The sequence below is a fragment of the Hyla sarda genome, chromosome 4 (assembly GCF_029499605.1).
Source record: "Hyla sarda isolate aHylSar1 chromosome 4, aHylSar1.hap1, whole genome shotgun sequence".
NCBI lineage: Eukaryota > Metazoa > Chordata > Amphibia > Anura > Hylidae > Hyla > Hyla sarda.
Genome location: NC_079192.1, coordinates 353026650 through 353050581, shown reverse-complemented (window position 1 = coordinate 353050581; position 23932 = coordinate 353026650). Strand labels below are relative to the sequence as shown.

The 23932-nt window shown below is 47.1% G+C and overlaps 1 protein-coding gene across 1 annotated transcript in view; it reads right to left on the bottom strand.

The window, feature by feature from the left end:
- The window catches only part of CDKN2AIPNL (CDKN2A interacting protein N-terminal like), a 67767-nt gene extending 50012 nt beyond the window's left edge, over nt 1-17755 (bottom strand). The window contains exon 1 of the mRNA XM_056516606.1: nt 17287-17755. Coding sequence (XP_056372581.1) covers nt 17287-17459 — 173 coding nt within the window. The 5' untranslated portion in view covers nt 17460-17755. The remainder of the gene's footprint in view (nt 1-17286) is intronic.
- Nucleotides 17756-23932: the final 6177 nt, after the last annotated feature.

Sequence of the window (23932 nt, the reverse complement as noted above, 5' to 3'; positions counted from 1 at the left end):
CGACTTTTGCATATGTAAAAAAAATTATTTTTTTTTCCACTAAAATGTGGGTTTCCCCACAAATTTCACATTTTTGCAAGGGTTAATAGTAGAAAAGACTCCCCAAAATTTGTAACCCCATCTCTTCTGAGTATGGAGGTACCTCATAAGTGGACGTCAAGTGCACTGCAGGAGCGCCACAATGCTCAGAAGAGAAGGAGTCACATTTGTAAACTTTGCTGAAATGGGGGGGGGACATGTCGCATTTAGGAAGCCCCTATGGTGCCAGGACAGCAAAATACCCCCCACATAGCATACCATTTTGAAAACTAGACCCCTTGAGGAATGTAACAAGGGGTAAAGTAAGCCTTAATACCCCAAAGGGGTTTCACAACTTTTGCATATGTAAAAAATAAAATAAAATGTTCCACTAAAATGTGTGTTTCCCCCCAAATTTTAAATTTTTACAAGGGTTAATAGCAGATAAGACACCCCACAATTTGTAAATACATTTCTTTGGAGTAAGAACTGTTACGCCGAGCGCTCCGGGTTCCCGCTCCTCCCCGGAGCGCTCGCTTCACCTCCTCCGCTGCAGCGCCCCGGTCACGTCCTCTGACCCGGGGCGCTGCGATCCTGCTGCTAGCCGGGATGCGATTCGCGATGCGGGTAGCGCCCGCTCGCGATGCGCACCCCGGCTCTCCTACCTGACTCGCTCCCCGTCTGTTCTGTCCCGGCGCGCGCGGCCCCGCTCCCTAGGGCGCGCGCGCGCCGGGTCTCTGCGATTTAAAGGGCCACTGCGCCGCTGATTGGCGCAGTGGTTCCAATTAGAGTTATCACCTGTGCACTCCCTATATTACCTCACTTCCCTTGCACTCCCTTGCCGGATCTTGTTGCCTTAGTGCCAGTGAAAGCGTTCCTTGTGTGTCCCTTGCCAGTGTTTCCTGACCTTCTGCCGTTGCCCCTGACTACGATCCTTGCTGCCTGCCCCGACCTTCTGCTACGTCCGACCTTGCTTCTGCCTACTCCCTTGTACCGCGCCTATCTTCAGCAGCCAGAGAGGTGAGCCGTTGCTAGTGGATACGACCTGGTCACTACCGCCGCAGCAAGACCATCCCGCTTTGCGGCGGGCTCTGGTGAAAACCAGTAGTGGCTTAGAACCGGTCCACTAGCACGGTCCACGCCAATCCCTCTCTGGCACAGAGGGTCCACTACCTGCCAGCCGGCATCGTGACAGTAGATCCGGCCATGGATCCCGCTGAAGTTCCTCTGCCAGTTGTCGCTGACCTCACCACGGTGGTCGCCCAGCAGTCACAACAGATTGCGCAACAAGGCCAACAGCTGTCTCAACTGACCGTTATGCTACAACAGTTGCTACCACAGCTTCAGCAGTCATCTCCTCCGCCAGCTCCTGCACCTCCTCTGCAGCGAGTGGCCGCTCCTGGGATACGCTTATCCTTGCCGGATAAGTTTGATGGGGACTCTAAGTTTTGCCGTGGCTTCCTTTCCCAATGTTCCCTGCATCTGGAGATGATGTCGGACCTGTTTCCCACTGAAAGGTCTAAGGTGGCTTTCGTAGTCAGTCTTCTGTCCGGAAAAGCCCTGTCATGGGCCACACCGCTCTGGGACCGCAATGACCCCGTCACTGCCTCAGTACACTCCTTCTTCTCGGAAATCCGAAGTGTCTTTGAGGAACCTGCCCGAGCCTCTTCTGCTGAGACTGCCCTGTTGAACCTGGTCCAGGGTAATTCTTCCGTTGGCGAGTATGCCGTACAATTCCGTACACTTGCTTCAGAATTGTCCTGGAATAATGAGGCCCTCTGCGCGACCTTCAAAAAAGGCCTATCCAGCAACATTAAAGATGTTCTGGCCGCACGAGAAATTCCTGCTAATCTACATGAACTTATTCACCTAGCCACTCGCATTGACATGCGTTTTTCTGAAAGGCGTCAGGAACTCCGCCAAGATATGGACTCTGTTCGCACGAGGCGTTTCGTCTCCTCGGCTCCTCTCTCCTCTGGTCCCCTGCAATCTGTTCCTGTGCCTCCCGCCGTGGAGGCTATGCAGGTCGACCGGTCTCGCCTGACACCTCAAGAGAGGACACGACGCCGTATGGAGAACCTCTGCCTGTACTGTGCTAGTACCGAACACTTCCTGAGGGATTGTCCTATCCGTCCTCCCCGCCTGGAAAGACGTACGCTGACTCCGCACAAAGGTGAGACAGTCCTTGATGTCTACTCTGCTTCTCCACGTCTTACTGTGCCGGTGCGGATGTCTGCTTCTGCCTTCTCCTTCTCTACAGTGGCCTTCTTGGACTCTGGTTCTGCAGGAAATTTTATTTTGGCCTCTCTCGTCAACAGGTTCAACATCCCAGTGACCAGTCTCGCCAGACCCCTCTACATCAATTGTGTAAATAATGAAAGATTGGACTGTACCATACGTTTCCGCACGGAGCCCCTTCTTATGAGCATCGGATCTCATCATGAGAGGATTGAACTTTTGGTCCTCCCCAATTGCACCTCGGAGATTCTCCTTGGACTTCCCTGGCTTCAACTTCATTCCCCAACCCTGGATTGGTCCACTGGGGAGATCAAGAGTTGGGGGTCCTCTTGTTCCAAGAATTGTCTAAAACCGGTTCCCAGTAACCCTTGCCGTAACTCTGTGGTTCCTCCAGTAACCGGTCTCCCCAAGGCCTATATGGACTTCGCGGATGTTTTCTGCAAAAAACAAGCTGAGACTCTACCTCCTCACAGGCCTTATGATTGCCCTATCGACCTCCTCCCGGGTACTACTCCACCCCGGGGCAGAATTTATCCTCTCTCTGCCCCAGAGACTCTTGCCATGTCCGAATACGTCCAGGAGAATCTAAAAAGGGGCTTTATCCGTAAATCCTCCTCTCCTGCCGGAGCCGGATTTTTCTTTGTCTCCAAAAAAGATGGCTCCCTACGTCCTTGCATTGACTACCGCGGTCTTAATAAAATCACGGTTAAGAACCGCTACCCCTTACCCCTCATCTCTGAACTCTTTGATCGCCTCCAAGGTGCCCACATCTTCACTAAATTGGACTTAAGAGGCGCCTATAACCTCATCCGCATCAGAGAGGGGGACGAGTGGAAAACGGCATTTAACACCAGAGATGGACACTTTGAGTATCTGGTCATGCCCTTTGGACTGTGCAATGCCCCTGCCGTCTTCCAAGACTTTGTCAATGAAATTTTTCGTGATCTATTATACTCCTGTGTTGTGGTATATCTGGACGATATCCTAATTTTTTCTGCCAATCTAGAGGAACACCGCCGGCATGTCCGTATGGTTCTTCAGAGACTTCGTGACAACCAACTCTATGCCAAAATTGAGAAATGTCTGTTTGAATGCCAATCTCTTCCTTTTCTAGGATATTTGGTCTCTGGCCAGGGACTACAGATGGATCCAGACAAACTCTCTGCCGTCTTAAATTGGCCACGCCCCTCCGGACTCCGTGCTATCCAACGCTTTTTGGGGTTCGCCAATTATTACAGGCAATTTATTCCACATTTTTCTACCATTGTGGCTCCTATCGTGGCTTTAACCAAGAAAAATGCTGATCCCAAGTCCTGGCCTCCTCAAGCAGAAGACTCCTTTAAACAACTCAAGTCTGCCTTTTCTTCGGCTCCCGTGCTCTCCAGACCTGACCCTTCCAAACCCTTCCTATTGGAGGTTGATGCCTCCTCAGTAGGAGCTGGAGCTGTTCTTCTACAAAAAAATCCTTCCGGGCATGCTGTCACTTGTGGTTTTTTCTCTAGGACCTTCTCTCCAGCGGAGAGGAACTACTCCATCGGGGATCGAGAACTTCTAGCCATTAAATTAGCACTTGAGGAATGGAGGCATCTGCTGGAGGGATCAAGATTTCCTGTTATTATCTACACCGACCACAAGAACCTCTCCTACCTCCAGTCGGCCCAACGGCTGAATCCTCGCCAGGCCCGGTGGTCTCTGTTCTTTGCCCGATTTAATTTTGAGATTCACTTTCGTCCTGCCGATAAGAACATTAGAGCCGATGCTCTCTCTCGTTCCTCGGATGCCTCAGAAGTTGATCTCCCTCCGCAACACATCATTCCACCTGACTGCCTGATCTCCACTTCTCCTGCCTCCATCAGACAGACTCCTCCAGGAAAGACCTTTGTTTCTCCACGCCAACGCCTCGGAATCCTCAAATGGGGTCACTCCTCCCATCTCGCAGGTCATGCGGGCATCAAGAAATCTGTGCAACTCATCTCCCGCTTCTATTGGTGGCCAACTCTGGAGACGGATGTTGGGGACTTTGTGCGAGCCTGCACTATCTGTGCCCGGGATAAGACTCCTCGCCAGAAGCCCGCTGGTTTTCTTCATCCTCTGCCTGTCCCCGAACAGCCTTGGTCTCTGATTGGTATGGATTTTATTACTGATTTACCCCCTTCCCGTGGCAACACCGTTATTTGGGTGGTCGTTGATCGATTCTCCAAAATGGCACATTTCATTCCTCTTCCTGGTCTTCCTTCTGCGCCTCAGTTGGCTAAACAATTTTTTGTACACATTTTTCGTCTTCACGGGTTGCCTACGCAGATTGTCTCGGATAGAGGGGTCCAATTCGTGTCTAAATTCTGGAGAGCTCTCTGTAAACAACTCAAGATTAAATTAAATTTTTCCTCTGCATATCATCCCCAGTCCAATGGACAAGTAGAAAGAATTAACCAGATCCTGGGTGATTATTTGCGACATTTTGTTTCCTCCCGCCAGGATGACTGGGCAGATCTCCTTCCATGGGCCGAATTCTCGTATAACTTCAGGGTCTCTGAATCTTCCTCCAAATCCCCATTTTTCGTGGTGTACGGCCGTCACCCTCTTCCCCCCCTCCCTACCCCCTTGCCCTCTGGTCTGCCCGCTGTGGATGAAATTTCTCGTGACCTTTCCATTATATGGAGAGAGACCCAAAATTCTCTCTTACAGGCTTCTTCACGCATGAAGAGGTTCGCGGATAAGAAAAGAAGAGCTCCCCCCGTTTTTTCCCCTGGAGACAAGGTATGGCTCTCCGCTAAATATGTCCGCTTCCGTGTCCCTAGCTACAAGTTGGGACCACGCTATCTTGGTCCTTTCAAAATTCTGTGTCAAATTAATCCTGTCTCTTATAAACTTCTTCTTCCTCCTTCTCTTCGTATCCCTAATGCCTTTCACGTCTCTCTTCTCAAACCACTCATCCTCAACCGTTTTTCTCCCAAATCTGTTCCTCCCACTCCTGTTTCCGGCTCCTCGGACGTCTTCTCGGTCAAGGAGATTTTGGCTGCCAAAAAGGTCAGAGGAAAAAATTTTTTTTTAGTAGACTGGGAGGGTTGTGGTCCTGAAGAGAGATCCTGGGAACCTGAGGACAACATCCTTGACAAAAGTCTGCTCCTCAGGTTCTCAGGCTCCAAGAAGAGGGGGAGACCCAAGGGGGGGGGTACTGTTACGCCGAGCGCTCCGGGTTCCCGCTCCTCCCCGGAGCGCTCGCTTCACCTCCTCCGCTGCAGCGCCCCGGTCACGTCCTCTGACCCGGGGCGCTGCGATCCTGCTGCTAGCCGGGATGCGATTCGCGATGCGGGTAGCGCCCGCTCGCGATGCGCACCCCGGCTCTCCTACCTGACTCGCTCCCCGTCTGTTCTGTCCCGGCGCGCGCGGCCCCGCTCCCTAGGGCGCGCGCGCGCCGGGTCTCTGCGATTTAAAGGGCCACTGCGCCGCTGATTGGCGCAGTGGTTCCAATTAGAGTTATCACCTGTGCACTCCCTATATTACCTCACTTCCCTTGCACTCCCTTGCCGGATCTTGTTGCCTTAGTGCCAGTGAAAGCGTTCCTTGTGTGTCCCTTGCCAGTGTTTCCTGACCTTCTGCCGTTGCCCCTGACTACGATCCTTGCTGCCTGCCCCGACCTTCTGCTACGTCCGACCTTGCTTCTGCCTACTCCCTTGTACCGCGCCTATCTTCAGCAGCCAGAGAGGTGAGCCGTTGCTAGTGGATACGACCTGGTCACTACCGCCGCAGCAAGACCATCCCGCTTTGCGGCGGGCTCTGGTGAAAACCAGTAGTGGCTTAGAACCGGTCCACTAGCACGGTCCACGCCAATCCCTCTCTGGCACAGAGGGTCCACTACCTGCCAGCCGGCATCGTGACAAGAACATACCTTATTTGATGATTGAGGCTTGGCGGGTACACAATCCCCCCTCAAGGAGCGTTAATAGGGGGGGGGAGCACTGAGCCCTAAAATAGGGGAACACTATGGGGGACAACGGGCCGTAACTGGGGTAGACAGGTGGGGTACAGTGGGCCAGAAAATTATAAAACAATAAAATAGGATATGTTCCCAGAATGATGACCCAGAGCATAGCCAAAACTAAAAAAAAAATAAAAATATGCCCGCCCCAAACCCTATGCTCTGAATCATCATTCTGGGGAAGTGATGTGTGTGGCCGTCCCTAACCTGTTGCCTCAAATGCGCACCCGCTCAGGTGGAGAGAGAGCGCTGCGCATTTGAGGCAACATAAAAAAGTCCCTGATGATAGTGACTCAGTGACCTAAGGCCCATTTCTGAAAAAACACCCCCAGAGGTCTTATCAGTTTTTTTTTTTAACCCCTTAACGACGCAGGATGTATATTTTCGTCCTGCGCCGGCTCCCGCGATATGAAGCGGGATCGCGCCGCGATCCCGCATCATATGGCGTCGGTCCCGGCGCTCATCAACGGCTGGGACCCGCGGCTAATACTACACATCGCGGCGATGTGCGGTATTAACCCTTTAGAAGCGACGGTCAAAGCTGACCGCCGCTTCTAAAGTGAAAGTGACCCGCCCGGCTGCTCAGTCGGGCTGTTCGGGACCGCCGCGGTGAAATCGCGGCGTCCCGAACAGCTTACAGGACACCGGGAGGGCCCTTACCTGCCTCCTCGGTGTCCGATCAGCGAATGACTGCTCCGTGCCTGAGATCCAGGCAGGAGCAGTCAAGCGCCGATAACACTGATCACAGGCGTGATCAGTGTTATCGGCGCTTGACTGCTCATACAGCCCTTATACCGCCCTGTACGTGGAAAAATAAAAAAGTTATAGGGGTCAGAAGATGACATTTTTAAACGTATAAATTTTCCTGCATGTAGTTTTGATTTTTTCCAGAAGTGTGACAAAATCAAACCTATATAAGTAGGGTACCATTTTAACCATATGGACATACAGAATAATGATAAGGTGTAATTTTTACCGAAATATGCACTGCGTAGAAACGGAAGCCCCCAAAACTTACAAAATGAAGTTTTTCCTTCGATTTTGTCGCACAATGATTTTTTTTTCCGTTTCGCCGTGCATTTTTTTGGGAAAATGACTAATGTCACTGCAAAGAAGAATTGGCGACGCAAAAAATAAGCCCTAATATGGATTTTTAGGTGGAAAATTGAAAAAGTTATGATTTTTAAAAGGTAAGGAGGAAAAAACGAAAGTGCAAAAACTGAAAAACCCTGAGTCCTTAAGGGGTTAAGGATTTTTTGGCCAATTTAGCGATTTATGGGGGTTATATTTTGGAATGTACTCTGGACTTGGTACATTGGTCAAATTATGGAAAATTCAAATAAAAAGGGAAAATTTAGTGCTCCATGGAAGCGTGATACTCCCTGAAGCAGCCTATGCAGAGGCCCGGATTATCTGGGCAAGTGTCACATTGGTACCTGGTGTCCTTCCGAATCCCCCTCCTGTAACACACTCTGCATCTTTTCTGGGATCGCCCCTTCTTTCCACTGTGGGGGACCTCACCTGGAAAGTGTTTGCCTGGGACGATCCTGACGCCTATTACTCTAGACCCTTGGGAAGTCCGGCCTGATCTTTCCCGGTCAGCAAAGATCAGGAACCTTAGGACTTCTTCTTGGTACCGGAGGAATGTCCCTGTGTTGCCAGCGTACTGGGACAGTACAAAAGCGTTGTACATGGCAACCTGTACCAAGTAGACCGCAACTGTTTTGTACCATGCCCGTGTTTTCCGCAAAGCATTATATGGCTTGAGGACTGGATCAGAAAGATCTACTCCCCCCATATACCGATTGTAGTCCAGAAAACTATTGGGCTTGAGGACCGGTCCCACGGTACCTCACACAGGGACAGGTGAGCTGCCGTTCCCATGAATAGTGTTGAGCATAAGGACATCCCTCTAATCCTTATACTTCACCAACAACAGGTTATCATGGGTGAGGGCACGGGACTCACCCTTGGGGATAGGCGTCTGGACCAAATTTTGAGGGAGGCCTCTTTGATTCTTCCGCACGGTCCCACAAGTGGACGTGGATCTGGTGAAAAGGGATTTGAACAGAGGGATGCTGGTATAAAAGTTATCAACGTAAACGTGGTAACCCTTATCTAGCAATGGGTGCATAAGGTCCCAAACGATTTTCCCGCTAACACCCAGAGTGGGGGAACAATCTGGGGGTTCAATACAGGAATCTCGTCCCTCATATACTCTAAACTTGTAAGTGTACCCGTAGGTACTCTCACAAAGTTTGTAGAGTTTCACGCCATACCGTGCCCGCTTCGAGGGAATATACTGGCGGAAGATGAGTCTCCCCTTAAAACTGATGACAGACTCATCTACCGAGAGGTCCATGAGCGGTACGTAGGCCTCCAAAAATTTGGCCCCGAAGTGATCGATGACTGGCCTCACTTTGTAAAGCCGGTCATGGGCGGGATCACCTCGGGGCGGACATGCCGCATTATCTGCATAATGCAGGCATTTCCGAATGGCCTAGAACCGCCTCCGTGACATCGCCATACTGTAAAGCGGGGTCTGGTAGAGGACGTCCCCGCTCCAGTAATGATGAGCACTTTTTTTTTTGTCCAGGCCCATATGCAGCGTGAGGCCTCAAAATGTCCTCATTTCCACTGCATCAATGGCGCGCCATTCATTGGGCCTGACCAAAAGCGAATTTGGGTGGTGGGCAATGAACTCCTGGGCATACAAGTTCGTTTGCTCCACCATGTGATTGACCAGGCTGTCAATGAAAAAAAACTTTAAAAAGTCCAGATCAATGAAGCTATCCATGTCAATCCGGATTCCTGAGTCGCCAACAAACTCAGGAATCCGTGGCTGATAACCCTCTGGGGGGCTGCAGACAGGGGCACCGGAAGGGGGCTCCGGTGCACTTGTCTGGGGGGGCCGGACTCCTATTACGAGCGGCATTGCCACTCATACTAGTGTTGGCCACTGGGTCACTCATGGGGGGTGCGTGGCCTCGCCTGGCGGCGTCTCCGCCACCTTACAGGGGACTCATCATCACTACTAGATGATGAGGAGGGCGATGAAGAACACATAAAAGTAGGATCTTCATCGTCCTCACTGACAGATTCGGAGTCGGAGGCTAAAAAAGCGTAAGCCTCCGCTGCCGAAAATGCCCGGAGGGCCATCACCTTTTTTCTACGGTGGCGGGGGGAGGGGCAGTGGCGGCGAAGTATGTACTGTGTGGTGCTTGGTGTAAAAAGTGTAGAACAGTAATAGAAATGAAAAAAAAAAGCTGCGGACAAAAAATAAAAAATAAAAAAGGGGTGGCAAACGCAGCTCCCTGAACCCCTAATAGGACCCGGGGTAAGGGATTAGACCCTAATAGGACCCTGGGGGACCTATTAGGGGGTCAGGGGGGTACTTTTTACTTTTATTTCACTTTATAACTTATTCAACTCCTACCTGTCCCTGCAATGATCTTACCCTATTCTAAGGCTCCTGAGGGGGCTCCGGAACTCCGAGGGGGGATCCACGGCTTCTTCTCCCTGCTGCACCCGCTGACTGAACGAAAACAGCGGGTCCAGCAGCGGAAGGAGCCGTTAACCCCATCCTCTGCCACTCTACTATTGGCCAGACGATTGCCGGCCAATAGCAGCGTTGCTGGGGCGGTGACAGTATTGTCACCGCTCCCCAGCAACGGCAGGTGATTGGCAGCGAATTGTACACCGCCGATCACCGTTTATTCCCGGGTCATCGGGTCACAAGTGACCCGAATTGCCGAAGATCGCTTGCGTGATTTCACAAGCGATCTCTGGCGATTGCCGACATGCGGGGGTCCCATTTGCACGGCATGCCTGCTGAACGATTTCAGCAGGCATGCTGTTCCGATCACTGCCCGGCGCGCGGCGGGGACTGGAAAACGCCATGACGTCCTGGGACGTCATTGGTCCTTAAGGCCCAGGGTGCCATGACGTCCCAGGACGTCATTGGTTCTTAAGTGGTTAAACCATTCGATCACCTCTGTCTAAGTTGACAGCAGTGTCTAAAGGAATTTTATATCCATCCCTGGTGGTCTAGTGGGGTGGATCAGGCTATTTTGGTTGAAATTATTTCATCTACCAGGACAAGTGGATTTTCTTGAAAGACAAGTAGATTGTGTTCTGCTTTAGTCCCTTGGACATGTAGTTTTTTTTCAATTTCCACACCCCATATAGATAGATCGATATCTCCCTCTCTCCCTCCCCCTCTCGAGTACCCCTTCCTAATCCTTGTTGTTGTGGAAAATCAACAAAGGAGGAAGCCTTTGACCTCCTATCCCGACCTGTAATATGTGTAGCAGGTATTGAAATATCTCCAGCCGTACAGAAGTTATGTGAGAACATACATTTCCCATTGATTTGCATGGGACTTTAAACAAAATCCCTGACCCTCACAAATGGGGGTAGTTAAGGGTTAAATTAACTATCCTATATTTTAAGTGGACAAATAAGTGACATGTGACCAAGTATTATTGAACTATCTCCAGTCGTTTGGAAGTTATGCAGTAACATATTTCCCATAGACTTGTGAGGGACTTTAACCCCTTCAGGACGGAGCCCATTTTGGCCTTAAGGACCGGAGCGTTTTTTGCACATCTGACCACTGTCACTTTAAACATTAATAACTCTGGAATGCTTTTAGTTATCATTCTGATTCCGAGATTGTTTTTTCGTGACATTCTACTTTAACATAGTGGTAAATTTTTGTCGATACTTGCATCCTTTCTTGGTGAAAAATCCGTAAATTTGATGAAAAATGTGAAAATTTTGCATTTTTCTAACTTTGAAGCTCTCTGCTTGTAAGGAAAATGGATATTACGAATACATTTTTTTTGGTTCACATATACAATATGTCTACTTTATGTTTGCATCATAAAATTGACGTGTTTTTACTTTTGGAAGACACCAGAGGGCTTCAACGGTCAGCAGCAATTTTCCGATTTTTCACAAAATTTTCAAACTCAGTATTTTTCAGGGACCAGTTCAGGTTTGAAGTGGATTTGAAGGGTCTTCATATTAGAAATACCCCATAAATGACCCCATTATAAAAACTACACCCCCCAAAGTATTCAAAATGACATTCAGTCAGCGTTTTAACCCTTTAGGTGTTTCATACGAATAGCAGCAAAGTGAAGGAGAAAATTCACAATCTTCATTTTTTACACTCACATGTTCTTGTAGACCCAATTTTTGAATTTTTACAAGGGGTAAAAGGACAAAATTTTTACTTGTATTTGTAGCCCAATTTCTCTCGAGTAAGCACATACCTCATATGTCTATGTAAAGTGTTCGGCGGGCGCAGTAGAGGGCTCAGAAGGGAAGGAGCGACAAGGGGATTTTGGAGAGTACGTTTTTCTGAAATGGTTTTTGGGGGGCATGTTACCTTTAGGAAGCCCTTATGGTGCCAGAACAGCAAAAAAAAAAAAACACATGGCATACCATTTTGGAAACTAGACCCCTCGGGGAATGTAACATGGGATAAAGTGAACCTTAATACCCCACAGGTGTTTCACGACTTTTGCAAATGTAAAAAAAAACATTTTTACCTAAAATGCTTGTTTTCCCAAAAAAAAATTATTTTTAAAAAGGGTAATAGCAGAAAATACCCCTAAAAATTTGAAGCCCAATTTCTCCCGATTCAGAAAACACCCCATATGGGGGTGAAAAGTGCTCTGCTGGCGCACTACAGGTCTCGGAAGAGAAGGAGTCACATTTGGCTTTTTGAACACAAATTTTTCTCTGGGGGCATGCCGCATTTAGGAAGCCCCTATGGTGCCAGGACAGCAAAAAAAAAACCCACATGGCATACCATTTTGGAAACTAGACCCCTCGGGGAACGTAACAAGGGGTTAAGTGAACCTTTATACCCCACAGGTGTTTCACGACTTTTGCATATGTAAAAAAAAATATTTTTTTTTACCTAAAATGCTTGTTTTCCCAAAAATTTTACATTTTTAAAAAGGGTAAAAGCAGAAAATACCCCCCAAAATTTGTAACACAATTTCTCCCGAGTACGGCGATACCCCATATGTGACCCTAAACTGTTGCCTTGAAACAGGACAGGGCTCCAAAGTGAGAGCGCCATGCGCATTTGAGGCCTAAATTAGGGATTGCATAGGGGTGGACATAGGGGTATTCTACGCCAGTGATTCCCAAACAGGGTGCCTCCAGCTGTTGCAAAACTCCCAGCATGCCTGGACAGTCAACGGCTGTCCGACAATACTGGGAGTTGTTTTGCAACAGCTGGAGGCTCCGTTCTGGAAACAGTGGCGTACCAGACGTTTTTCATTTTTATTGGGGAGGGGGGCTGTGTAGGGGTATGTGTATATGTAGTGTTTTTTACTTTTTATTTTATTTTTTTGTGTTAGTGTAGTGTAGTGTTTTTAGGGTACAGTCGCACGGGTGGGGGTTCACAGTAGTTTCTCGCTGGCAATTTGAGCTGCAGCAGAAAGTTTGCGGCAGCTCAAATTTGCAGCCAGATACTTACTGTAATCCTCCGCCCATGTGAGTGTACCCTGTACGTTCACATTGGGGGGGGGGGACATCCAGCTGTTGCATAACTACAACTCCCAGCATGCCCGTTGGCTGTCGGTGACTGCTGAGAGTTGCAGTTTTGCAACAATTGTAGGCACACTGGTTATGTATCACTGAGTTTGTGACCTAACTCAGTGTTTCACAACCAGTGTGCCTCCAGCTGTTGCAAAACTACAACTCCCAGCATGTACGGTGCATGGTGTACGGTGACTGCTGAGAGTTGTAGTTTGCAACAGCTGGAGGCACACCGGTCGTGAAACAGTGAGTTAGGTTAAAAAAAACTCTGAGTTTCACAACCAGTGTGCCTTCAGCTGTTGCAAAACTACAACTCTCAGCAGTCACCGACAGCCAACGGGCATGCTGGGAGTTTTAGTTATGCAACCAGCAGATGCACCACTACAACTCCCAGCATGCACTTTAGCTGTTTGTGCAAGCTGGGAGTTGTAGTTATACAACAGCTGAAGGTACACTTTTCCATAGAAAGAATGTGCCTCCAGCTGTTGCAAAACCATAAGTCCCAGCATGCCCATAAGGGAATGCTGGGAGTTGTGGTGGTCTGCCTCCTGCTGTTGCATAACTACAGCTCCCAGCATGCCCTTTTTGTATGCTGGGAGCTGTTGCTAAGCAACAGCAGGAGGCTGTCACTCACCTCCAACGATCCAGGCGCTGCAGGTCAGTCCTGCCGCCGCAGCTGCTCCTGGGGCCCCGATCCCAACAGGGGTGCCGGGGATCGGGGTCCCCAGCACCCGGGGTGCACGTCCCGCACCCGCTCACGTCCTCCAGAAGAGGGGCGGAGCGGGTGCGGGAGTGAAACCCGCAGCAGGCGCCCTGATTGGTCGGCCCGTAATCCAGCCGACGAATCAGGGCGATCGTGAGGTGGCACCAGTGCCACCTCACCCCTGCAGGCTCTGGCTGTTCGGGGCCGTCTCGAACAGCCAGTAATTCCGGGTCATCGGGTCACTGGAGACCCGATTGACCCGGAATCGCCGCAGATCGCTGGACTGAATTGTCCAGCGATCTGCGGCGATCGCCGACATGGGGGGGCATAATGACCCCCCTGGGCGATATGCCGGGATGCCTGCTGAACGATTTCAGCAGGCATCCGGCTCCGGTCCCCAACCGGCTAGCGGTGGGGGCCGGAATTCCCACGGTCGTATGGATACGCCCTCGGTCCTTAAAGGACAAGTCTCACAGTAAACAATTGTTCGGCTTTTAGTGCTGAAGGTAAAGTTATACAGGTTTGTAAATCACTTCCATTACCAATGCTGCTTAGAAACAAGCTTTATCTGCATTCTTCTGTCTGACAGGAAATTCAGCTGTTCCAGGTTTTCATGACTTTCAACCCCCTATCCAGACTGTTATCAGCAGCATCCAGGGGCCGTGACGTGACAATTACCCAGAAAACCCCTGTGCTGCAGAGAGCTCCCTGAGTTCGGCCTTAGCCCCTCCCATCTGATGAATATTCACACTGTCCTCCCTCTGTTCTGCAGGGATTGGCTGAGCAGCACTGCCTATATGTCGGCTGATTCAGATCATAGTTCTCTCCCCTCTCCTTGCTAATGTTTTTACACTGATAACGGAGGAGAGGGGGGAGGGAGCTGCCAGCGTAGGGCTGTCACACTGAGAATGGAGGGGAGGGAGAGTAGAATTGTCACACTGAGCACTGGGGAGAGAGGAGTGCAGGGCAGAGGAGGGGGGAGGTGATTGTGCCACTGTAAAGCTGTTTCATTGAGAGGAGGAGGGGGAGGGAGTGATTTTACAGTGTAAAACTGCAGCTTCAACTCCAGGGTCCCTCTCTCTGAGCACTGAGATTACATTTTGTTTTCTCGTGGCCACCCTGCTGTATAGGGCTATGATTGGAGCTCAGTGTTATGTGGGAGTGACTAACATAAGTTAGGGGAGGTAACAAGTTCTCTGCTCAGGCAGCTGAGAGCAGGAAATGAGAGCAGTGCATGCAGGGAAATGTAGTCTTTGAGATCACAGGCATAGCCACCATAACCAGGAAGTAACTGCAATTTATGAGCTGAATAGCCGGTGAATGGGGGACGGGAAAAAAATCACAAACATGTCAGAGAGGTGGTAGGTGAATATACTATGGAATGGCTAGGTATTTTTTTTTTCTTTGCTGCATGGGATATCTTCTTTAAGGACTCGGGATGCAGGGCGTATCCATACGCCCTATGTCCTGAAGAGGTTAAACAAAAACCCCGACCCTGTCAAATGGGGGTGAGTAAGGGTTAAATTACCTTATGTTTGTGAATTATCTTATGTTTGTTGTTGACATATAAGTAACATGTGTGCCAAGTTTCATGTCAATACCTTTAGCCGTTTGGACGTTTTCGTGGAACATACATATATACATTGGGGGACATGTATCATTATTTGTGTATGGTAGAAGCATTTTACCCCTTTTCCCGAATTCTAAATTAGGTGCAGAAGCGCAAAATTTATCAATCAAGCGTAATGAGCTTCATAAATTATGGGTAAATGTAGTAATCTCCTCAATCCACTCTTTGGAAAATAGAATCGATGATTTAGAGCATCTTGCTACGTTAAGTCCAAGATGGCTTATATTTGCGCAAAAAAAAAAAACAGCACTTGCGGCAAAATTTTTGGTGTAAAGGAAAAGTATGCAGTTAATAAATCCATGTGTACTATAGATGTCACTCCAAGGTACCCTGATTCGGCCACATCTGGAGGACATGCTGTACCAAAACGTGCGCAAAAAAAGGGCTTGCGCAAAATTTTGCGCAAAAAAATACACACAAAACAAGGGTAAAATCTTTGATACATGTCCCCCATTGAGTATATATATCTACCGTATTTATCGTGGTATAACACGCACAGGCCTGTAACATGCACCCTCATTTTTCCAAGGCAATTTTGGTAAAAAAAAGTTTTTTTTTACCTAAATATCCTTGGAAAAATGAGGGTGCGTGTGGTGTGTGCAGGTGTACCTCGATAAACTGTTTCTGGCGGCTTCTGCAGTTCAATGATCTAAAGCAAGCGCTTTAAATCATTGACGTGCAGTGGCTTCTGTGGGGCCAGAGTGCCGCTGCTCTATTCCCTCCCCGGTTTTATAGTTAAATATCCCACTGCCACCAATGCCAAATTACCTCCCCGTCCCTGGTTTTATAGTTACATGTGCCCTTCATGCTCCGGCAGTCTCCTGATCTGTCACTGTGCGCCTCGCACTGACTGACTAGTGACGTCGTGTTGAGGACATCACTCGTCATTACGCAGCGCAGTGACAGATCAGGAGAGAGCCGAAGCATGAAGGACCGCAGTCCCCAGGGCACATGTAACTATAAAACCGGGGACGGGGAGGGAATTGGGCAGTAGCGGCGGTGGGATATTTAACTATAAAACCGGGGATGGGGAGGGAATCGGGCAGTGGCAACTCTGGCCAGGCAGAAGCTGCTGCAGTTCAATGATTTAAAGCACTCGCTTTAAATCATTGAACTGCAGCGGCTTTTGCATGGTCACAAACAGTCTATCAGCGTATAACACGCAGATAGACTTTAGGCTAAAAATTTTAGCATAAAAAATGCGTTTATACGCCGATAAATACAGTATCTAAAACTCAATGTATGTATGTTCCGGCATCACGTCCAAACGGCTAAAGATATTAACATGAAACTTGGCACACATTACTTATGTCAACAACAAACATAGGATAGGTGATTTAACCCTAACTCACCCTCATTTGCCAGGGTCGGGGTTTTTGTTTAAAGTCCCATACAAGTCTATGGGAAATACATGTTACTGCATAACTTCCAAAGGTCTGGAGATATTTCGATAATACTTTGTCACATGTTACTTATATGTCCATTTAAAATATAGGATAATTTAACACTTAACTACCCCCCCATTTTTGAGGGTCAGGGTTTTTGATTTAAGTCCCATGCAAATCAATGGGATAGGAGGTTGGGATATGACAACAATATATGAGGACAGGATTTGAAGTCAAAAGCTTCCTCCAAACATTTTCCGGCCTGTTTGGGTATACGGCACTCCCAGTGTCCCGTTCGGCGGGGCCGCACAGAAAGGTGACCTCCTGCGCTGTGCAGCACCTACGTGCAACGTCAGGTGATGTCACACGTCTGCCTGGCAATCGCGTAGCTCCCGTAAAGTAGCCACGGTTGGAGCTGTGGTACTTTACAGAGAGCTGCCATGGCCATACCCAGCTTTGCGCTGACAAACACTGGCCAATGCATGGCCAGTATTTGTCAGTGCATTGCATACAACCGCACAACCTGTGGCATACCCCAAGGGGTACGCGTACCACCAGTTGAGAATCCCTGTTCTAGAACACTTTTTCCTATGCAAAAGCCCTTCAACAAATAATGGAATTATGCAGTATGAGCAAAAAAAAAAAAAATTAAAAAAAATCATATATAGATTTATCTGAATGTTATGCACTCACTCATCTTCTACAGTCTGCAAAGGCCAATAACGGGGTCTTTCACTATCAAGAGAATAATAGAGTCGCCGAACATCTCTACCTGCAGCCCATAAACACGTGATTGGCCCAGACCATAGACAGCGCCAGCAGTTTGTCCATTTCATCTTCTCCCTGGAAATGTTCAAGGTTTCTTGACAGAAACTCCTCCCTGGCTCTCCATTGTTTATCGCTCTCGCAGAAACTCTGAAACCGCCTTAAGAAAGCTGCTTCCATCTTTGTGTTACGGAGTAACAATTCACCTTCTCAAAATTGATTGCGTCATTTCCGGCGACGTAAGTTCATCTGGTTCTGATACTGCGCAGGTGCAAGCGCGAACCCCCCTGCTCGCTGTGTTGCCAAACATGACGTCACTCACAAGCTGAAGTCAGCGATGGCTACTCATCGTGCTTCTGCTGAACACAAAAGCAAAAGCAAGATTAGTAGAAAGGCTCTGCCATCAATTGCTATTGACTGTGTTTGAAGTCAAATTTGGCAACAGAGCGAAAATGGCGCAGTACCAGGACAAAGCTGAGCTCGGTGTTATCGGAAGTGACGACTGTCCCACATTCTGAAAAGGTTCACTGTATCTCCACACTTCCGGTTTATTTTCTATGATAACGACGGTATGCTCAGTTCTGTCGAGTTTCTATGGTGTAATGAAGTGTTAGGCAACAGCTACAAGCTGTTTCTCCTTTCAGCATGTGTGTTGGTGCCATCTCATGGCCAATGTTAAAAAATATTTATTTCATTGTCGTTTAACCCCTTGATGACCAAGCCCATTTTCACCTTAAAGGAGTAGTCCAGTGGTGACTCAGTGGTGAACAACTTATCCCCTATCTTAAGGATAGGGGATAAGTTGCAGATCGCGGAGGTCCGACTGCTGGGGCCCCCTGCGATCTCCTGTACAGAGCCCCGCGGGAAAGGGGCGTGTCGACCTCCGCACGAAGCGGCGGCCGACACGCCCCCTCAATACAACTCTATGGCAGAGCCGAAGCCCTGCCTTCAGCAATCTCCGGCTCTGCCATTGAGATGTATTGAGGGGGCGTGTCGGTCAGGCTGACCACCAATGGCGGGCGGAGGGGTTAGAGTTCATTTCCCCCGTTCATTGCGCACCGATCGAAGTCGGTACAGAGTGGGGGGAACACTGGCGGCGAGTGGGGGGACATGGCCCGGCATACCCGGACCGGCGACGGAGGCGGCGGCATCCCGGAGCGGCGGCAGGAGGAAGAGCGGAGGCCGGAAAGTGCGGCTGAGAAGGCTGCAGTGAAGATCGCGGTAAGTGATCTTCACTGTGGCCTTCTAAAAGCTGCAAAACTGCAACTCCCAGCATGCCCACACAGCCAAAGGCTGTCTGGGCATGCTGGGAGTTGTAGTTTTGCAACATCTGGAGGGTCACAGTTTGGAGACCATTGTGTAGTGGTCTCTAAACTGTGGTCCTCCAGATGTTGCAAAACTACAACTCTCAGCATGCACTGACTGTCTGGGCATGCTGGGAGTTGTAGTTTTGCAACATCTGAAGTGGCACAGTTTGGAGACCACTATATGGTGGTCTCCAAACTGTAGCCCTCCAGATGTTGCAAAACTACAACTCCCAGCATGCCCAGACAGTCAGGGATGCTGGGCGTGTAGTTCTGCAATATCTGGCCCTTCAGATGTTGCAGAACTACAACTCCCAGCATGCCTGGACAGTCTGGGCATGCTTGGAGTTGTAGTTTTGCAACATCTGGAGGGCTACAGTTTGGAGGCCACTGTTCTTCCCCAGTTGTTGCATAACTACAACTCCTAGCATGCCCAGACTGTCCAGGCATGCTGGGAGTTGTAGTTCTGCAACATCTGAAGGGCCAGATATTGCAGAACTACACGCCCAGCATCCCTGATTGTCTGGCCGTGCTGGGAATTGTAGTTTTGCAACAGCTGTAGGCACACTGGTTGGGAAACACTGAGCTAGAGTCTGTTTCCTAACTGAGTGATTCCAACCCGTGTGCCTCCAGCTGTTGCAAAACTACAACTCCCAGCATGTACGGTCTTTCAGTGCATTCTGGGAGTTGTCATTTTGCCACAGCTGAAGGTTTGGGGCGCCCCCCCCCCCATGTGAATGTAGTTCAAGGAAACTTACTGTGAACCCCTGCCTGTGTGAATGTACCCTAAAAACATTACACTAGCAAATAATAAAAAGTAAAACACTACACATACACCCCCTTACGCGTCGCCCCCCCCCCCCCCCCAATAAAAATGAAAAACGTCTCATACGGCAGTGTTTCCAAAACGGCGCCTCCAGCTGTGGCAAAACCACAACTCCCAGTGTTGCCGGACAGCCATAGACTGTCCTGGCAGGCTGGGAGTCTTGCAACAGCTGGAGGCACCCTGTGGGAGACACTGCTGTAGGGTTTTGGTGGAGACAAGCCCCATCCTTGTAACCGGTAGTGTTGCTCGCGAATATTCGCAATTTGAATATTATTCGCGAATATCGCATATTCGCGATTTCGCGAATATAGCGCTATATATTTGTAATTACGAATATTCGTTTTTTTTTTTTCTTACAGTACACATCACAGTGATCATCCCTCTCTGCTTCCAGCTTGTGTGGTGTAAAGAAGGCTGTAATACTACTGTGTGAGACCGGCGTGCGAAAATTAGCATATGCTAATTTTCGCATATGCGAATTTTCGCGTACGCTAATTTTGTATATGCTAATTTTCCCATGTGTTAATTTTCGCATACGCGAATGTTCGCATATGCGAAAATAAAACGAGAATATAACGAATATGCGAATATTCGCGAATATATGACGAATATTTGTCCATATATTCGCGAATATTCGCGAATTCGAATATGGCCTATGCCGCTCAACACTAGTAACCGGGTCCACCCCTACTGCAAATTCCTTATTCAGGCCTCAAATGAGCATGGCGCTCTCTCACTTCAGAGCCCTGTCGTATTTCAAGGCAATAGTTTAGGGCCGCATATGGGGTATCTCCGTACTCGGGAGAAATTGCGTTACAAAGTTTGGGGGGATTTTTCTCCCATTACCCTTTGTAGAAATGGTAAATTTGGGGAAAAAACCTGCACTTTAGTGAATTTTTTTTTTTTTTCATTTACACATCTGAATATAACGAGAAGTCGTCTAACACCTGTGGGATGCTAAGGCTCACCGGACCCCTTGTTACGTGCCTTGAGGGGTGTAGTTTCCAAAATAGTATGCCGTGTGTTTTTTTTTGCTGTTCTGGCACCATAGGGGCTTCCTAAATGCGACATGCCCCCAAAAACCATTTCAGCAAAACTCACTCTCCAAAATCCCATTGTCGCTCCTTCCCTTCTGAGCCCTCTACTGCGCCCACCGAACACTTTACATAGACATATGAGGTATTTCCATACTCGAGAGAAATTGGGTTACAAATTTTGGGGGGCTTTTTCTCCTTTTACCCCTTGTAAAATTTCAAAAACTGGGTCTACAAGAACATGCGAGTGTAAAAAATTAAGATTTTGAATTTTCTCCTTCACTTTGCTGCTATTCCTGTGAAACACCTAAAGGGTTAACAAACTTACTGAATGTCATTTTGAATACTTTGAGGGGTGCAGTTTTTATAATGGGGTAATTTATGGGGTGTTTCTAATATGAAGGCCCTTCAAATCCACTTCAAAACTGAACTGGCCCCTAAAAAATTCCGATTTTGAAAATTTTGTGAAAAATTGGAAAATTGCTTCTGAACTTTGAAGCCCTCTGATGTCTTCCAAAAGTAAAAACATCTAGAGAGAGGGAGGAAGGCGCCTCATGTGCGGGATCAGTAGATCTTGTAGGTGGAGGTAGGGGACGGTAATTCCCAAGCCGCTTACCAAAGTTGGTTGTGCGCCCACACACAACAAGGTAAAGTGCAGAAGAAGTAGAGAAGAAGGTCCACTGCAGCCCTCCTGGGTAAGAGTAAAATCAAAACCGAAATACCAGGGAGTCAGGAGTTTGTCTGGCGCAGAGAGGAACCATCAGGCAGCCAAGTAAAATCAATGGATTTATTAGATGCAACGCGTTTCGCTGCGCATGCGCAGCTTCATCAGGCATGACAAGAGAAGGCTGGTAACAGATATATATACCTCCAGGAATTAACCATTAGAGTACTTTTTGAAAGAGTTGTTACATAAAATTACAAATCCACATATGAATGTGACAATGTATGAAAAATATATAAATAGATATAAATAAATATAAATAGACAAAAGTCACAAAGATAATAATGAAACAATAATGTAAAAGCACAATGGAATCATATAAACATATATATATATATATATATATATATATATATATATATATATATAATTATCATACAAAGCAGCACCTCCTCGTATCCAGGTGATTGGGTGCAAGCCCTTGAACCTCGGTGCTCCGGTCCTCTTTAGATATAAATGGATATAGGCAGCACACCAAAATGGGTGAAAAAAGTAAGTGCTTTTATTCCAAGGAGAATTGACCAATTCTCCTTGGAATAAAAGCACTTACTTTTTTCACCCATTTTGGTGTGCTGCCTATATCCATTTATATATATATATATATATATATATATATATATATATATATATATATATAATATAATTATCGCATGTGGTGTGAATATACCACCACAAGCGACTCAAGCAATCACACCGCCTAGTCACCGGTGCGGCATTCAACAACGCAAGTTGGATATTATTTTAATATATATAATATAAAAGAATAAGGACCTATAAGGTGCTATGTATGATAGTTCAAAAGAGTAAAAAATTGATTTGTATATCACATTATTAAATGAAAAATAAACAGTGCGGTAAAGCAAATCGCAACTGACCAGAGGGTGATGTATAAACACTATTTAGAGAAAGTGAAAAAAATAAACTAGAATAACTAGTGCGGTATTGAATACAGCACCCGGCGAAAACGCAGGGTGTGAATATTCGTAAAGATTCAAATTTACAAACATTATATAAATAAATAAATAAAAATAAAAAATGCAAAAGTTACTGTATGCAGAAAGGAAGGAAAAACAAAATGCGGAACATGGATAATAAAACATAAAGAATAATAGATACACAGTAGGGCGCTCCAGGGTGAACAGCACAGAAGGAACAACGAAAAAAAACAAAAAACGATCAAGATATAATATTTTGGAGATTAGTCCATTGAAAGAAATGGAAAGTTTTTAAACCCTAATTTATCAGATTATTTAACGGTATGGATACATTCATTAAAACCTTGAGGGTGCAAAGTATGTAGTTTGTGGATCCAGAAGGATTCACGATTATTTAATCTTTGTATTCTGTTAGGTAAATGAATGGGGATGGTTTCTAAAATAATTAATTTCAAAGTTTCGGTATTTTTTTGATGGTGAAGAGTGAAGTGTCGGGACAAACTATGCAACAAAAAACCATGTTTTATGTTCCATCTGTGTTTGTTCATCCTGGAGCGCACCGTTTGTGTGGTGCGGCCAACGTATTGGCGGTCGCAATCACAGGTTAGTAGATAGATAGCAAAAGTAGTGTCGCAATTTAGTGAATCTTTTATTTTAAATGTTTGTTGTGTGGAAAAGGAAGAAAAAGTATCAGTTTGGATGATCCATTCGCAACAAAGGCAGCGACTTTTTTTTACAAGCAAAACAATACGGTTTAATGGAACACGTGTTCTGTGGTATACGATGTTCGGAAAATCTACTGGGGGCTAATAAATTGCTAAGATTTTTGGAACGTCTGTAGGTGACATTAGGAACTGGGGGAATTATTTGGTTTAGAATTTTATCATTTTGAATAATGGGCCAGTTTTTAGTTAGTATTTTTCTGATATTAGATGCCTCAATATTGAAATTCGTAACATAGTTATATCTAAAGGGGTTGTGAGGCTGATTGGAACTAGATTTTTTGGAAATAGATGTAACCAGATCAGATTGTTTTTTATCCTTCACCTTCATGTATGCCTTAGTTAAGAGCGATTTAGGATAGCCCTTCTGTATGAAGCGTTGTTTTAAAACCTCAGCTTGAGAAATAAAATCTGAATCAGAAGTACAGTTTCTGCGAATTCGTAAATACTGGCCGAATGGCACCCCTCTTAGCCAGCTTGGATAATGTGCACTGTCGAACTGTAAAAAAACTGTTAATATCAACAGATTTGAAAAAAGTCTTCGTGGAAATAGTGCCATCGACTGTTTTATGGATATCAAGGTCTAAAAATTGAATGGAGTTTTCTGCATAATGCATAGTGAATTTTATGCCCCATGTATTAGTATTCAGCTCATGTACAAAGAGGTCAGCTTCATGTTTGGTACCTACCCAGATCAAGAAGAGGTCGTCAATATAACGACGAAAAAACAAACAAACTTAAAATACAGGGACTGTGCCATAACTAAGGACTCGAATCGCCCCATAAACAGATTTGCGTAACTGGGGGCGAATCGAGTCCCCATGGCACAGCCCCTGTTCTGCCGATAAATGGTATGATTGAATTCAAAAACATTATTAAGAAGAATAAATCTAATGGACTCCAGTAAAAATTCTGATTGACTAGGGTTTAGTGAGGGGTCCTCTTGTAAAAAATGTTTAATTGCAGGAACACCTAAATCAGTGGAGATGTTAGAATAGAGGGAGCACACATCCAGGGTAAGGAAACTATAATGGGGGGGGGGGGGGGTAGGGATAGGGCATGTAGTTCAGAAATGAGCTGAGCTGAATCTCTCAAATAGGATGGTAAA